Consider the following 14,585-nt stretch of genomic DNA (forward strand, 5'->3'; position numbering starts at 1 on the left):
CACAGCATGCCTAATTACTCCCTAAACTCAGTTAGAGCTGATTTATAAATAAATAACAGATTAGTGCTGTTCTGTTCTGCCTTGCTGCCTTTTGTACATCTGCTCCTGCTTCTACATGCACACGGGGACCACAAGAAACACAGCGGGTCGCACATAAAAACGCCCCAGCCGTGAAGAGAGAAAAAGACAGGCTTATGACGGGGCATGACACTGGAAGACCACCATTTGTTTGGAATTCATGGAAAATATGATGAATTAAATGTTTTCCACAGGAGAGTATGTTTGCTAATGCCTCCATCATATGTGGACCGCATGTGTTTGTAAGAGGCGCAAAGTCCAAAACGGTGTGAAAATTCAGGGCAAGACCAACTGGTTTTGGAGGGTGCAGTAGTGAGACCTCTGGGCCAGTCTGACAGTGGGAGGCTCCACAACTCAACCTGTCGCTACATGACAGATACAAGAACGCTACTTGTGCAACAGTGCTGTAAAAACTGCAGATTCCCCAGGCTATAGTAACAAATGTTTCCTGTAACATGGAAAGGAGGGGTGACGAAACCTCTGATCAACGCCAACAAAATATTTAACCTCTGATTGAAATTTTATTAGGGCATAAACATCAGAGCTCTAAAAGAGACAAATATCTAAACAATATAAAGTACAAAAATAATCTGGACAGTCATTCTACTGAGTATATAAAAAACAAGAAAAGCTTATTTTACTATTATTTTAGTTGTTTTGTTTTTTTGTTGTTTTTTACAGCTGTCCAGAATAAATAATTCTACAAGACTTAAGGACTATGTAGCTGGGCCTCAAAACTCCTGTCATGGACACAATGAATGGATATCTTTGGAACATACTTTGACATTATAACTGACTGAAAAAAATTACATTTGGATTTAATTTGAAAGTTGACAAATTTGTGTAACTTCATTGTCTTTTGTTGCCTTTGTTTCTTTTGTTCTCTTTGTTTTGTGTTCTGTGGTTTCTTTGTTGTTTTGTTTTATACATTTAAAAACTGTTTTTTTTTTTGTATTATAATAATATTGTTTTTCTCTAAAATGAACAGTTCAAAAGAAGTAATTATAATTTAGGTAAACATAATGTATAAAATAAAACAAGATATCATACCTCCAGTAGTTTGGATTAGGTCTGCCAAAATAATTACTATATCGACTTATTATATATCGTGTGTGCATTTTCTCCGTATTAGTGGTTGTTATTCTTTAAGTAGGATGTGTCGTGTGTGCATCCATCAATCCATAATCAAATCTGAGCTTTGAGCATTAGAGAGCAGAATGAATAACACATTCTAGATACAAAATAATTACTTAAGTTTTTTATTTGGCTTTGTATTTGTTGCAGTTTGTATTTATCATTAAATATAGAACATTTACAAAAGGGTTTACTGGGATTCTACAACTATAGTTACTGTGTCAGTGGCATAAAGCAGTTTCTATACTTCAAAATATGTTATTGTGACAGGCCATATTTTTAAATTAACTATGTTTAAGGGCACTGTAAACTGACTTTCAATTTAAAAGTGACAACTTAGATATTTCTCCCAAATCCTCTAGCTCCATTAAATAAAAATAAAATGATCTCGAACGCTGCCATAGAAAGCGAATGCCTTCTGTGAAACGTGCACCACTGTCAAAGCTGCAGCCGTGCAACTCAACAAGAACACTTTTCCTATTTCCACAAAGCCGTCATCTTTGGCAGATAAATGCTAATAATCAACAAATCTAAACATACTGTAGAACTAAATTTGACAAATTGATTCGTCAAAGCAAAACTAACCTAAAGTGTTTACTGGCAGAAATCTCTCACAATATTTTCTTTGTTTTGTGCTTGTTGCTTTGTGTCTGGCCACCATCACTCACATCATCCTGTTAGCGTGGGAGGCTCTTCCTTTCCCATGTCAGCCATGTGCACACACACACTGACACTCGACAAGCAGTGCACATATCACACTTCACTATAACGTACAACATTCAGAATATGCTGCGGCTGCCATAACCTTTCCACAAACGCCACTGCACTTGCTTTCTATTATCTCTTTTGACTTGATTAGTTTGTCTATAAAAAGCAACAAACAATATATCAAAAAACTTTAGTGTTTTAAATGGATGCTTTTTGTGCAATTCCACCACATGATTATGTACAACGCAAAGCAAAGGGCAGACAGAAGAACATTAAGTGGGCGTTAGCAAAAAAAAAAGTATATCACTTTCCGCTGCGCTGATAAGAATGTTACAGAGGCAAATATTAAGGTATTAAAGTAAGATATTAATCATTTGGTGAGCTATATTTGCTTCTATCTTTCCCACAATATTGAAACAAATCTGTTCTAATTAGCCAAATTCAATCTAGGTTTCTTCTTCTCAATTTGGGACAAATTCCCCCTTGGTCTGACCGAAAGGACAAAAACACAAATGTGGAGTGCTCCAATTTACATAAACGATGATGATTTTTCTGGTTATCCATGAGTAAGCCTCATTACTCAAATTCAGTTGCCGCGGGCCGTGTCAATACTGAAGAAGTGAAAGAGCTTTCTGAGTGGCATGGCGTACAGCAGGTTTCACATGCTTAGTGTCTTCTCTGGATTACACCGACGGTGGATGACAAAGCAGCACAAAGTCAGTGACTGTTGTATTAAGATCGGAGGGGATCCTCTTCAGATGACTGTGAGGGGCACTCCCGACGAAGTGCACTCAGAATGTTAGAACTACAACTGAGAGGACACTGAGGACTTACCACTTCGACACATGAATGAGGGATGAATACAGTGTGAATACAAAGCCTATTACTCCAGAATATTACAAGTATGGTCCTCAATTACCAGTGTATGGCCTTTAGTGAATTTTCTTCTTCTTCAAATTATATGAAGAATTATAGAATTATAGAAGGGATTTTTAATTATTATGTATTATTATTTTAACCAATGGGGTGTCCATTTAGAATATACTGTATGTATTCAGTGTAATGTGAAGCAGAATTTTGGCAATGGCACTTAACTTATTTTACTAACAGAAACAGCAGGATAATGTATTCATTTTATTTGTTTTAACTTTCCTGAATCCCTTAATGCTGCCAGTCTCTGAGTAATGTAAAACAGATGAGAAATCGGCAGATGGACAGTGACTATGATAAACATTTTCTACTGTTGAAATGGAAAATGGGTAATTATCATAACCCTGTGACACGCTCACCAAAGTTCCCTGAAGCGGGCACAAAAACATGACTTTGGCGCAGCGGCTTAAGCAAATAACCAGGAGATTGACTGATTCCTAGGTCCAGCAAATGAACACAACATGCCACAATGGAAAACATTTGTGCGGAGGGGAACAGAAAGAGGCAAGACCGGGTTTGCCTGCGAAAAGGAATATCAAAGCTCACAGTTTCCACTCGCTGCACACGTCTTTAGACTCACACAAGAGCCACTTGGCACGCTGGAAAGAGCTTCAACTTATACTGAAGAATGGGCGAAGTGTGGCAGAGGAGAGTTGGTTTGTCTCTCGAGTGAAATAGTGGTGGATTTCATTTGGCTCTGGTGATGGAGTGATATTAGTGAGCAGTGGCCCGAGTCCACGCCGCAGGACCACGGCACAGAAGCACAATAAGCTTTAGGATTAAAACCATTGGGGTCTGAAAAACAGAGCTACCTGGGGATGTGTTATAAGGCTCTTATAATGACAGCCATAAGGTTAGAGCGAAAATATTGTACTCACTACTCTTGATACGTTGAAGCTACCACATTAAGTACAATAGTAAGATTATAATGTAACTGTAAAGACTTTGTACTAAGTGTCAGGTTAAGCTCAGGGTAATATGTCCCAACAGGGTGATGATGTTACATTGTACTGAGGGAGAGTCAATTCATCACATTAAAGAAGTGAATCTAATTGGACATAGATTAGAGAACAAATATTGAACTGCTTATATTTTTTTAACAAACATAAATAAATAAATAAGGATTTAAAAAAATATATATTTAAGTTTTTTTTTTTATTTAATAAGTTTAATTTTAGATTTAAAATTTTGTAGATGTAGATTAATAATAGAAAACAGGGTCATTGACGTTGTGTTCAAAACTGCAGAACTGAAATTTCTCCAGAGCAAGCAGCAGATTTTAATTTATTTCGTGACATTTCTGAACCGCACACGTATGACCTCGAGACGGAATTTCGAGGGTGAAAACAGAAAGTTCCTGCGCACACATGCCTCGAATGCATGAATCCATCCAAATACAACTACCGGTAATGCTGAGGGACCATTGTTACTACACGGTTAAAAGCACACAAAAGTAAATTTTACACTCTATGTTAAATCCCATGTAAAATATAAAGTTAAAAAAAATAAAATTCAAGGAAAGTATTGCGACTGAGAATGACATCAATATCAAGGACTCAATCTGAACAGACTTTGTAACAAAATGCAACAGCTCTAGCCTTTAAATCACACCTGCAGAGTTTGAGTGACTGATATTTACAGGGGAACAGTTGCCCGAGGATAGTGTTGCCACTCATCAGATTACTTTCCAATCAGAATCAAGCCCACTAGCAGAAATCAACATGCACTGACAGAGACTAGCGTGAGCAAATCACCCTTTTATTCAACTGACAACTTTGTGAATGTAAAACTGGGCTCCCTTTGTGTTTATGCGTTTCTTGTTCTCCTCTGAAGGAAAGATGGCCCTGGTACATCTTTCCTATTTGGTTTGAGCGACCAAGACCTCTGAGACCATAATTGTGTGGAAAGATGACACAAGTCCCTTTTCCATTTCACAGACAGAAGCAACTGAGCCCTCTGGAAACAGTTTACAATCCACGAGCTGTTTTTCGTACAGCCAATCAGGACCGAGTGTGATTGTTTTGGATACACAGAAAGGCCATATTCAAAAGAAAATAATTGCCTAAACTAGTATTATATTGTAAAAAACAACACATTTACATTCCTCCTTGAGAACCTTGAGAATTCTTCAAGGTTTTAAGTCTCTTTTATGTCTCTCTGCGTCGAAGAACAATGTGATTGGTTTGTAGAAATGTTATGGTGTAGTTAAAGTTAGAAATTAAATGAAAATTACTATTACTGCAAAAAAAAGGTAGCTCTGCATTTAGACAGAGCAAACAACAGAGCAGCGTTTGAAGTGGCCAATTGCTCGCAAATGCCAACATAGCCTTAGCTACACTAAAACATTTCATGTTAGTAGGTTTTTCAAAATCTGAATAATGAAAAACTACAATTCCACATTGAGTATTCAGTCCCTCATAAAATGTACTGAACATTTACAGGAATAAAAATTGAATTGGATTTGGCTTCTCCAAACCTGAAGAAATTAAAGGCAGTCTGAATACTTTACTGGATGTTCTACAAACAATAAATAACATGTAAACTGCTTCTTCTTAAGCAAAAGTAAATAATTATTTCTACTACAACAGGTTGATGAATGTTATTTTCCCAAGACTGATAGAACTATTACCACAAACGTGAAAGTAATACACAAAAAGCACCATTTGGACCTGTGTGCGCCACATCTTACACATCTGTGTTCAAACGGACACATGCATCATGTTGTCACTCATTTGTCGTTTAGAAAAGACATTTGTCTTCCATGTTATAAAATGTATAACCCCGGGCTGTATTGTCAGATGCCAGCTACATTTCAGATGAGTGTCTTGTCGCCGTGTGGCCCTGCAGTGGGACTGAGGCTGAACTAGTCTGTCCATCTGTCTGTCAGTCTGTCCGCTCACCTCCTGTGTCTTCTGCTTTGTACACATACGCTCTCTCACCTCCAACACCACACACACAGGCGCGCGCACACACAACTGCGTACACATCTGAGGCATGCTCACGTGTGCGTCACAAGCCCCATCTGCTGCTAACTAGAGCCGTCTCTACACAGCCCCTCCCAGCTCGGGACACTCAGATGACTTCAAATTATGTGCTTCTCTCAGACCCATCATGTAGAATAACATTTGATTAAACCTAGATTAAACCTAGATAGGATTAACACTACCAACATTACATTACCAACAGTAGCGCAACAAGCTAACAAATGGGTAATAATAAGTCGATTGAGAAGCTCCAACTTAATGTTTGTAAATCCTCATGCCTTGGCAGAAGTTTTTTATTTCAGCACATGTGCTCATCATTTAAACACGATAAAACCATAGCAAGTTGAATTGCAGATTTGTGATCGAGCATAAGATGGTTTATGTATTTTTAGGCCCGAGCGCCACAAGCTGGCGAGAGGCCTATTAATCTCGTAAGGCCGTGCAAAGCACGGCTGCGAAAGTGCGCACGTAGCGAAGCGCTCGCCCACTTCCAAACACTCACTAACGCACTCCTTCACTCACGCCCGCCCCGTGCATACTAATTAGTAGTAGGAAAATGGAACTTTACCGTTGTAAACTGGCGAAGTACGCACTAAACGAGCACTTTAAATTGGGATATAAAGCACTCATTTGCGCTAAGTAGCTCACGAATACGTTCCCCATATCTTGCATGTTCCGTGCATATAAGCATGTAATGCAAAAATTGAACATTATTACTGTTTAGAGGGCCAAAAACACAAAGTGGGCGGAGCCCACTCAAAATTAACGAAAGTACCCGTCAGTGACCAGGGACCCACACCATGAGGTAGGAAAGCGCGAGCGCTTTCCGAAAATGTATAGTTTATGATATTTGAAAAATGGGAAACATTGTTTTCGCATCGGAATATTCTTTCTTTCTTCTTCTTCTTCTTCTTCTTCTTCTTCTTCTTCTTCTTCTTCTTCTTCTTCTCCTTCTTCTTCTTCTTCTTCTTCTTCTTCTTCTTCTTCTTCTCCTTCTTCTTCTTCTTCTTCTTCTTCTTCTTCTTCTTCTTCTTCTTCTTCTTCTTCTTCTTCTTCTTCTTCTTCTTCTTCTTCTTCTTCTTCTTCTTCTTCTTCTTCTTCTTCTTCTCGGGACCAACCCCCCTATTTTTCACCCAGTGAACATTGACGAAAAGTCACAAAAATTTGCACACCTCTAAAAATCGTGCCTCTCTACATTCTGGCTATTTCCCTTTTCTAAAATTAAAAAAATTGGCGCGTCAGCGCCCCCAAATGTACCAAAAATGCATTGAGAGATGGGAAATGACCCAAAAAAAATCTGATCGTAGAATCATGAAATTTGGCGCAGAGGTAGATGGTGACAAGAGAAGTAAAAAATATTATGATCGCAACGCCGTCCGCCCAACCAAATGTCGGCCATATTGCTTCAAAAATGGCCAAACATGACTTCGGAGTTTTTCCAAACGTCGTACTTTTACGAACTCCTCCCAGGGCGTTGGCCCTAAAAAGCTGAAATTTGGTGAAAATGCTACTGAGGAGTGGGACATCAAAAGTTATCCAAATTACATTGATACCTCTCACGGTCTCTGTGCGGCGAAGCCGCAAACTGTAGCAAGAATTTCAGAAATCTCCCAAATTTTACATTTCTGCCGTTTGCGCAGATAAAGTCCGAATTGCGTCAAATTAGAATCAGTTGTTAAACTCTTTGCCCTAAACCTACTTGAAGTGAAATAAATTAATTTGGAGCCACAGCGCCCCCTACAGATTTTATATGGAGGTTAAATGTTTAGTTTTGCGAAATTATATGAAATTTGACACACAACTCAATTTTAGAATCCCCATCAAAAAAGTCAATGAGACCCATGTCATAATTGTTATGGCGTTGCCGTAACGATGACCGAAACCTTCCATGTTATTCCAATGGGGAAATAGCCAGAACATGTTTACACTTTAGACTTTCACAAACTCCTCTTAGGGCGTCAGCCCTATTAACCTGAAATTTGGTGAGACTCATCTTCAGGGGTGGACCATCAAAAGTTATCCACATTTTTATTCAAAGAGTCACGGTGTCTGTGCGGCAAAGCCGCACATTTTGCCAAGAATTCAAAATAAGATTGCTTTTTGATGGTAAAACAAAGGGGAGAAGATGTGACAGCGTCACAGATTCAGCAGTAGGCGTAATAAAAGGACAATTGGGGCGCGTTAGCGCCCCGTCCTCTTGCGGCGTGGCAGCGGCGGCGTGGCGAGGGCCGATCATTGCCGCTTGCGGCTATATTTGTCATTATTATTATTACGGTGTATTTGTATAACGCTTTCCCACCTTCAAGGCACTCAAAGTTTATCTGTTTATCTGGGCTAACAGTGGTTAATTTGAGTGTATAATAATGTCTGAATGTTATCTACTCACAGCTAGTACTTCAAATCCTATCCTACAGATCATGGCATACAAAGGCTATTTTTAGCCACTCCAAAAAGAGAGCTTACATTCCCGACCAAACTATGTCATACAAACCTTTCTCACAGTCTCTGAGTAGGACTAAAGTGCAGCTGACAAATGTGTGACACGAACAATGAAATTACCAAGAAGTCAGTCAAAACAAAAACATAATCTGTGAGAGTTAAATAAATATGATGGTAGCATGTGTCGTGTGTGCATCCATCCATATAGTCATCCCATCAGATCTTTGCATCCATTTATTTAGGCTCTCATAAGAACAATGTCACTTGTCTGTTTTGGCCAAGACTACATACTCTTCCTACCTATACATCCTGTGTTCACATGGAGCTGACTAACAGGCAGATTAGCCAATCAATGATGTCGGTCAATCTGAGAAAAATGGTAGCTCCTCCTACCATAAAACGCAGGGGAGGGAGTCGTGACCAGACTGTGAGACCTTTTCTATGACAAAATACAGAGAACCCGTCTGGATCCCAGGCTACAATATCACACCTCCATGCTCTCAACGAATGATTAACTCTGAACTCTTCAGAGTGGCCTCTGTAAAATAGGCTAAGTACACGTAGATGCTAAAGGCATCATCACAAAGAGGCCCGTTTCCTTCAGAAGAAACAAATGTACTGACTTCACAGCCATTTGTTAAGTCAACAAGTTCTCCTGAGCATCTTAATTAGAGTTGTTAACACACACCACACACAGAATGTAATTACTGCACCACACAAACGCTGTCTCAGCTTAGCTCCAGACCAGAGCTGTGATGGCAAAACAAAGAACCAGCTAATGCTCCTTTTCAGCAGTTTAGAGACACTACAAGACACAAGATGAACAGTCAAAAAAAAAAACACTTAAAATGTTTCTCATGAATGTGTTTCTTACTGTTACTACATCATTCAATACAGGCTATTCAGAAATGAATCGCGTGAAAGAGATGAAGCGCTCTCAGTGCATCGAGTCACAAACTGCTGTCCTGTATTATTTTAATTTAAGTCAATAAATGAATTATCGTGTGCGCACTCTACAGGGTGAACCACAACCCCCCACGAGGCCTCGAGTTTCATCCTGAAAATGAGATTAATCACAGGGTGTGTTTAACATATTTGGTGCAAAGTAAAATGTGATAATGAGAACCAAAAGACAGACACACAGAAGCGCATAACACAAACTCTAAAAAAAGTCTCTATTTTAAGACACTGAATGTATAAATATCCAGAAGGTCTTTATTTATGACCATTCAATTAAGCTGACTTGCCTCAAGTGAAAATGACATCTGGAGCTGCCAAAACTTCAAGCAGGAAGTAAGTGTGTTATGCAGAAAGATGAAACACATTACCATCGTCCAGCGTAATGTCCTGAAGGCCGATGGTGCGGAAGGAAGGCTCTCTGTCCTCTGGCTCCTGTTTAATGTTGAGTCTGTCTGCATCGGTGGGATACTGGCCGCAAGGCCCAGGCGGGGGGGACAGTGTGGCCATGACGGGGCTGGGGGTCTGAGGAGAGAGTTGTCCTGAATGCTGCTGCCGAGCTCCCAGAGGACTGCCCCCAGAGGTGGGCGAGGACGAGGAGGGGGACTGGTACGACACTGAGTGCAGCTGAGGTGACGACGGGCCTGAGTGTGGAGAGGGGACCATCCTGGGAGGGGGCACACTAGAGGGTGTGGGACATGACGCTGACCTTTGACCTACAGGGTGGTACGCCATGGTCCGTTGCAGTGGGGATGAGTGTTGCCCTAAGAGCGGGTGAGAAGTAGGAGAGTGCGCTTGTGGGGAGTTTGGCCCACAGTGGTAGCCCCCCAAAGCGTGAAGCCCCAGAAGAGACTGATTCTGAGGGGAGCCGGCAAGGGGTGACGATGAGGGTGGAGCAGAGGGCGAAGGGCAGGAGGACGAGGAGTACCCCATTCCCAGACCCATTGAGTGGGGTTTTGTGTTAGTGCTCTGCTGAAAGGTAAGTCTCTCGTAGCCCTGCGCCGTCAGACTGGACTGGCCGTTGAAAGCCAGACTGGGGGCGTGAGCATGGCTATGCATGGGGCCATAGGACGGCCGCAGAGGGGCAGGAAGAGGACCGGGACCAGAACTGGGCTGGAACGACATGTGGCAGTCTGTGGGCGGCTGCTGCAAACTGTGGCCCTGAAGGTGAGGCAGGTGTTGGAAAGAAGGGGAGCTCAGCGAGGGGCAGGGGGGGTGTGGGACAAGCAGGCCCGGTCCAGAGCCTGTAGCCAGACCATGAGGCGAGCTGGACAGAAGGCCGTCCGGCGGGGGGCAGTGCTCAGGAGAAGGCAGCTGGGTGCGCACCAGAGTGGCACTATGTGCCAGGGGCATGGTCAGAGGGGCCGCAGCAGGACGCTCCAAGTCCTCTCTGTGTTCCTGTTTGACCAACACTGCAGGCAAAACACAACCACAACATAAGATAAGACAAGTTTCACAAATCGGTTCAAAGGTTTAGTCTTTTCTAACTAATAAACTAATAAAGTCCCAAAATACACACTTGCACTAGCATACTCTAAATAATATCTATGTCAAAATATGAATACAGAAATGTAAAACTTTCAAATCTACAAGGAAGAACAGCGTTCCAAAAGCATTCTGAACAGCAATTGGGGTCATTCCCTTGATAGTGATGGTGCTGCTGTGCCACTCAGTAACCTATTTCTCAATCTGCTGCCTTGTGACACTAAGTTTTATTTTTATCCAACTCTGAATCAGAGGGAGAGCATATGTTGTCAGTCTGGGTGCTATCACATGAAACGCTGTGTGTGAAGAGTACATGAATGCCCCCAATCCAATATTCAGGCCAAAAGTACAAGCTCATTTATTGATGATGATTCACCTTAAGTAAAGCATTTTGACAAGACTGCTGACACTTTAGTCCTTTTTTATGGAGGTAAACAATATGAAGTACAGACATTTGCTTGAAAATTAATGAAAGGGTAAACTGTAGCTAAAACAGTCATCAGAGAAAGATTTTGATCATAAATAGCAGGAGCCAGTAGGTATTGCAATAGTATCAGCACTCAGCTTGAGTGACAGAGCAGGGTCGTTCTAGCTGTCTCAGATTGGTTGCCCTAATCTGTCAGCAGGGAAAACAGGAACTGCATGTGCCGAGTGGGCGTGCTTGCAAACAGAGCGGTGTGACGGAGGAGGGCAGGCCTGCACACAATCGCTGCTGTGGTAACACTTTGGTATTGGATATGCTGCAAATGTAATATTCGGCCGCAATTTCTTTTTCACTTTCACTCATTTAGAGAAGAAAAGCAACATAGTATCAACAAATCAATGTTTACACAAAAACATGATTTGAGTTTGAGCAAAGTGAATGCTACTAAACCTTAATATATATCATTTTGCAATGCAAAATCCATTCAAATACAGTAAGCATGGAGTGAAGCAGTTGGCAGGTGTTCATGTTTTTGGCACAAAAGCCCTCTTTAGACCACAGTGAAGGTTTCTGTGCATAAGGACAGGGGAAATGGGGTCAGTGAAGTCTCTTTGGAGTGTGCTGAGACATCTGTCTCAGCTGTCACTCACATGTCTCCAAACTCAAACATTGAAAACAAAACGATATAATAAAGACCCATAAGTTAAGTGTTGTAGCTCCTCGTACCTGGAAGGTATGTGAACCGCTGGGATTGGCTTCTCTTCCTTTTGCCATTACAGACATAGAACTGCACCTGCACAACTGAGCTCACAGTCTTACTGTGGTACGGAGGCACCTCCACCAGTATGCACGACTGGAGAACACAGATATTCTGTAAGTGATTTGAATACTATTGTTAAAGAACAATAACAAGAAAGAAGTACTCACCCCTTGAGTTTTGTCACACATGATTTTTGCTTCTACCTCCCATTGTGGTCTTCCGTCTGCAAAAAATAATAATGATACTTTACTATCTTTGAATCAGTCTACAATATACAACAACAATGTATTCTAATATTTGACTTCATTAATGTACACTTAAGGTACTCACATACTCAAGTAATTCTGTACACACAAAATTTGCCCTAGAATATCATCATGTATTAATTTGTTATTTTTAGTATCCATGTGCTGTCAAAAAGCAGCAACAATAATATAGTTACCAATATTCTTTCATTCAATGTAAAAACTATTCACAAACACGATGCAGCTGAGCACAGAGGCTTTATGCCTCTACACCTGAAGTACTCTTGGACAAAAGTCTTCTTGTCTTCCCCCATATCTTTGTTGCCCAGGTCACCAACACAGTAATCCACAGTCTATTATAATCCAGTGCTATTACAGAGATTGTTCCTATTAGTAAAGGAAGAGCTTAACTCTTAGTTGACAGGGAGTATTTATTCCAATGAGCAAATGACCTTGACTGTCTTTGCAGCTGACAATGCTGCTTTATGAGTACAGCTTGTTGACATTCAACAGGCAAGAGCAAGGGCCCCACATGTTCTTTCAGACAACAAGTAGCAACAGGAACCTCATTCCATATGAAGACAATGACTAGGATAAGACAGACACCTAGTGCACACCAGGGAGCAGCCAAAAGCCCTTTCTTCAAACCAGTCGAAGCCATATTCAGCTGACTGCTTTTATGTTGTTATGGTGTCAGCAACAGTTCCTCTTACCAGTAAACCATTTATCTTAGGTCTAAATCTTATTTTATCTCAAATTATATCTGACAACATAAGACCTTTAATATAAACAAGCATAATCTGGTAAAATCATCAATCAAAGTTATTCCTAGATTAATTTAACAAGAACTGGCAAAATTATTACATCAACTTTAATAGCTGTCTATCCATACTAAAATCAATTTACCTGATTTACTTACTTTACTTAAATATGCATTAGATGGCTTAAGTGCCTAGTAAAAGACACACAAAAAGTATGCATTATTAGTCTTCATTTTCATTTACAAGAACTGTCCCAATGTTTTCTTGATGCAAAATGCCCTCTGTGCTGCAAGTGTAAAGTGAAAAGTGAAATGATCACCTATCACAATAAGAATGTTTGCTTATACACGCAAAAGGCAGAGCGAAACAAGACGACTGACGGATGTAAAATAAATCCCCTTTGAGAACATCTGATACTGTAAGATACTGTCAATGCCATTGATATAACAAAGAAGAAATGATGGCACCCGAAAGGAACTTATGTACCTGAAGAAAGGCTACTCTGGCTCATAGAGACTTGGCCACATAGTCAGAACTAACAGTGTGGAGAAGAGAGTTCTGGAAACATGTCTTTACATACCAGGAGAGAGACAAAGAGGAGGATCAAAGAATGGATGGACCAATACCATGACAGAGGTGTTTGATTCAGAAAACAGAAAGAGATTTCACACCGTGAGAGACGCTGGGCTCTGAAAAGAGTTTGCTTGATCATAATGATAAGTCACGATTGAGATAACAACATAATCATTAACTTTCCTTCACTGCAGTCAGAACCAAAGTCTCTGCATACCCATAATGCACCTCTGAGGGCTTAACACTTGAACATGAGGGAGTGTTTGCAGGACTGCTTCTTTTGTATGCCACGCTTCACCTGGTACCCCTTAAAGCACTAAGACATTCCTTCATGGAGCTTTTGCTCTACAAAATCTTAAGAACGTGCCCTCACTCCCACCTTTCACGGAAACGCCACCAAACTTGCTGCCATGTGTGAACTGGAGTTTGTTGCCCTAAATCACAGCCTTAGGCAGGCATCAACTGGCTTGAAAAATGTTAACCATTTAAAGTTTCCATCCATGTTAACTGTCATTACATGTCCTTGTGTAACAAGGTTAACCTATAGACATCAAATAATTATAATTATATATAATGAAATATATGACTGTATTCTAGATGTGAATGACACCGCAGCTCTCCAGTGTAGCTGCTGTGCGCACACAGCTCTTACCAGGGCCCTTCTCCAGGAAGATGACCTTGGACTCTGGAAAGAAGTTAGAGCCAGTGATGAGCATCTCCTCTCCCCCGCTGACCAGACAGCTGGTCAGGCTGGACTTCTCCACCTGGGGTAGCTCTTGAGCTGACCGTTGGGCTAGAAAATTCACAGTGGAATCAAGAAGAAAATAAAACAATCAACATTATAGGCCACATCTTACTTTTGTATCCAAACAATGATCTGCTGTCATCAATTCTAAGGCATTTGATGATGTACCATTTATTTAAATATGTCTAAACTGCAATGTACCTTATTTTTGTACATGTTTAAGCTAAAAACTGTTTTGTTTAGCTGTGCATATGAATTTTGCACACTTGTCTTTTATTTCTTAAACTGTTTTGTGAGTTCAGTAATTTCTTTGTGATTTGAATGCATTTTTCTCCTGTTGTGTGAAGCACCTTGTGTGTGAA

At 40.6% G+C, this 14,585-nt stretch overlaps 1 protein-coding gene across 1 annotated transcript in view; it reads right to left on the reverse strand.

Annotated features, from left to right (window-relative positions):
- The window catches only part of nfatc3a (nuclear factor of activated T cells 3a), a 38,622-nt gene that overhangs the window by 1,869 nt on the left and 22,168 nt on the right, over nt 1–14,585 (reverse strand). The window contains exons 6-9 of the mRNA XM_072465519.1: nt 14,131–14,271; nt 12,067–12,122; nt 11,866–11,992; nt 9,602–10,642 (exon numbers count right to left, since the gene is read on the reverse strand). Of these exons, the coding sequence (XP_072321620.1) occupies nt 9,602–10,642; nt 11,866–11,992; nt 12,067–12,122; nt 14,131–14,271 (1,365 nt within the window). The remainder of the gene's footprint in view (nt 1–9,601; nt 10,643–11,865; nt 11,993–12,066; nt 12,123–14,130; nt 14,272–14,585) is intronic.

This window comes from Eucyclogobius newberryi, unplaced genomic scaffold (assembly GCF_026437365.1).
Source record: "Eucyclogobius newberryi isolate DKJ021-1_F unplaced genomic scaffold, fEucNew1.0.hap1 SCAF_5, whole genome shotgun sequence".
Classification (NCBI taxonomy): domain Eukaryota; kingdom Metazoa; phylum Chordata; class Actinopteri; order Gobiiformes; family Gobiidae; genus Eucyclogobius; species Eucyclogobius newberryi.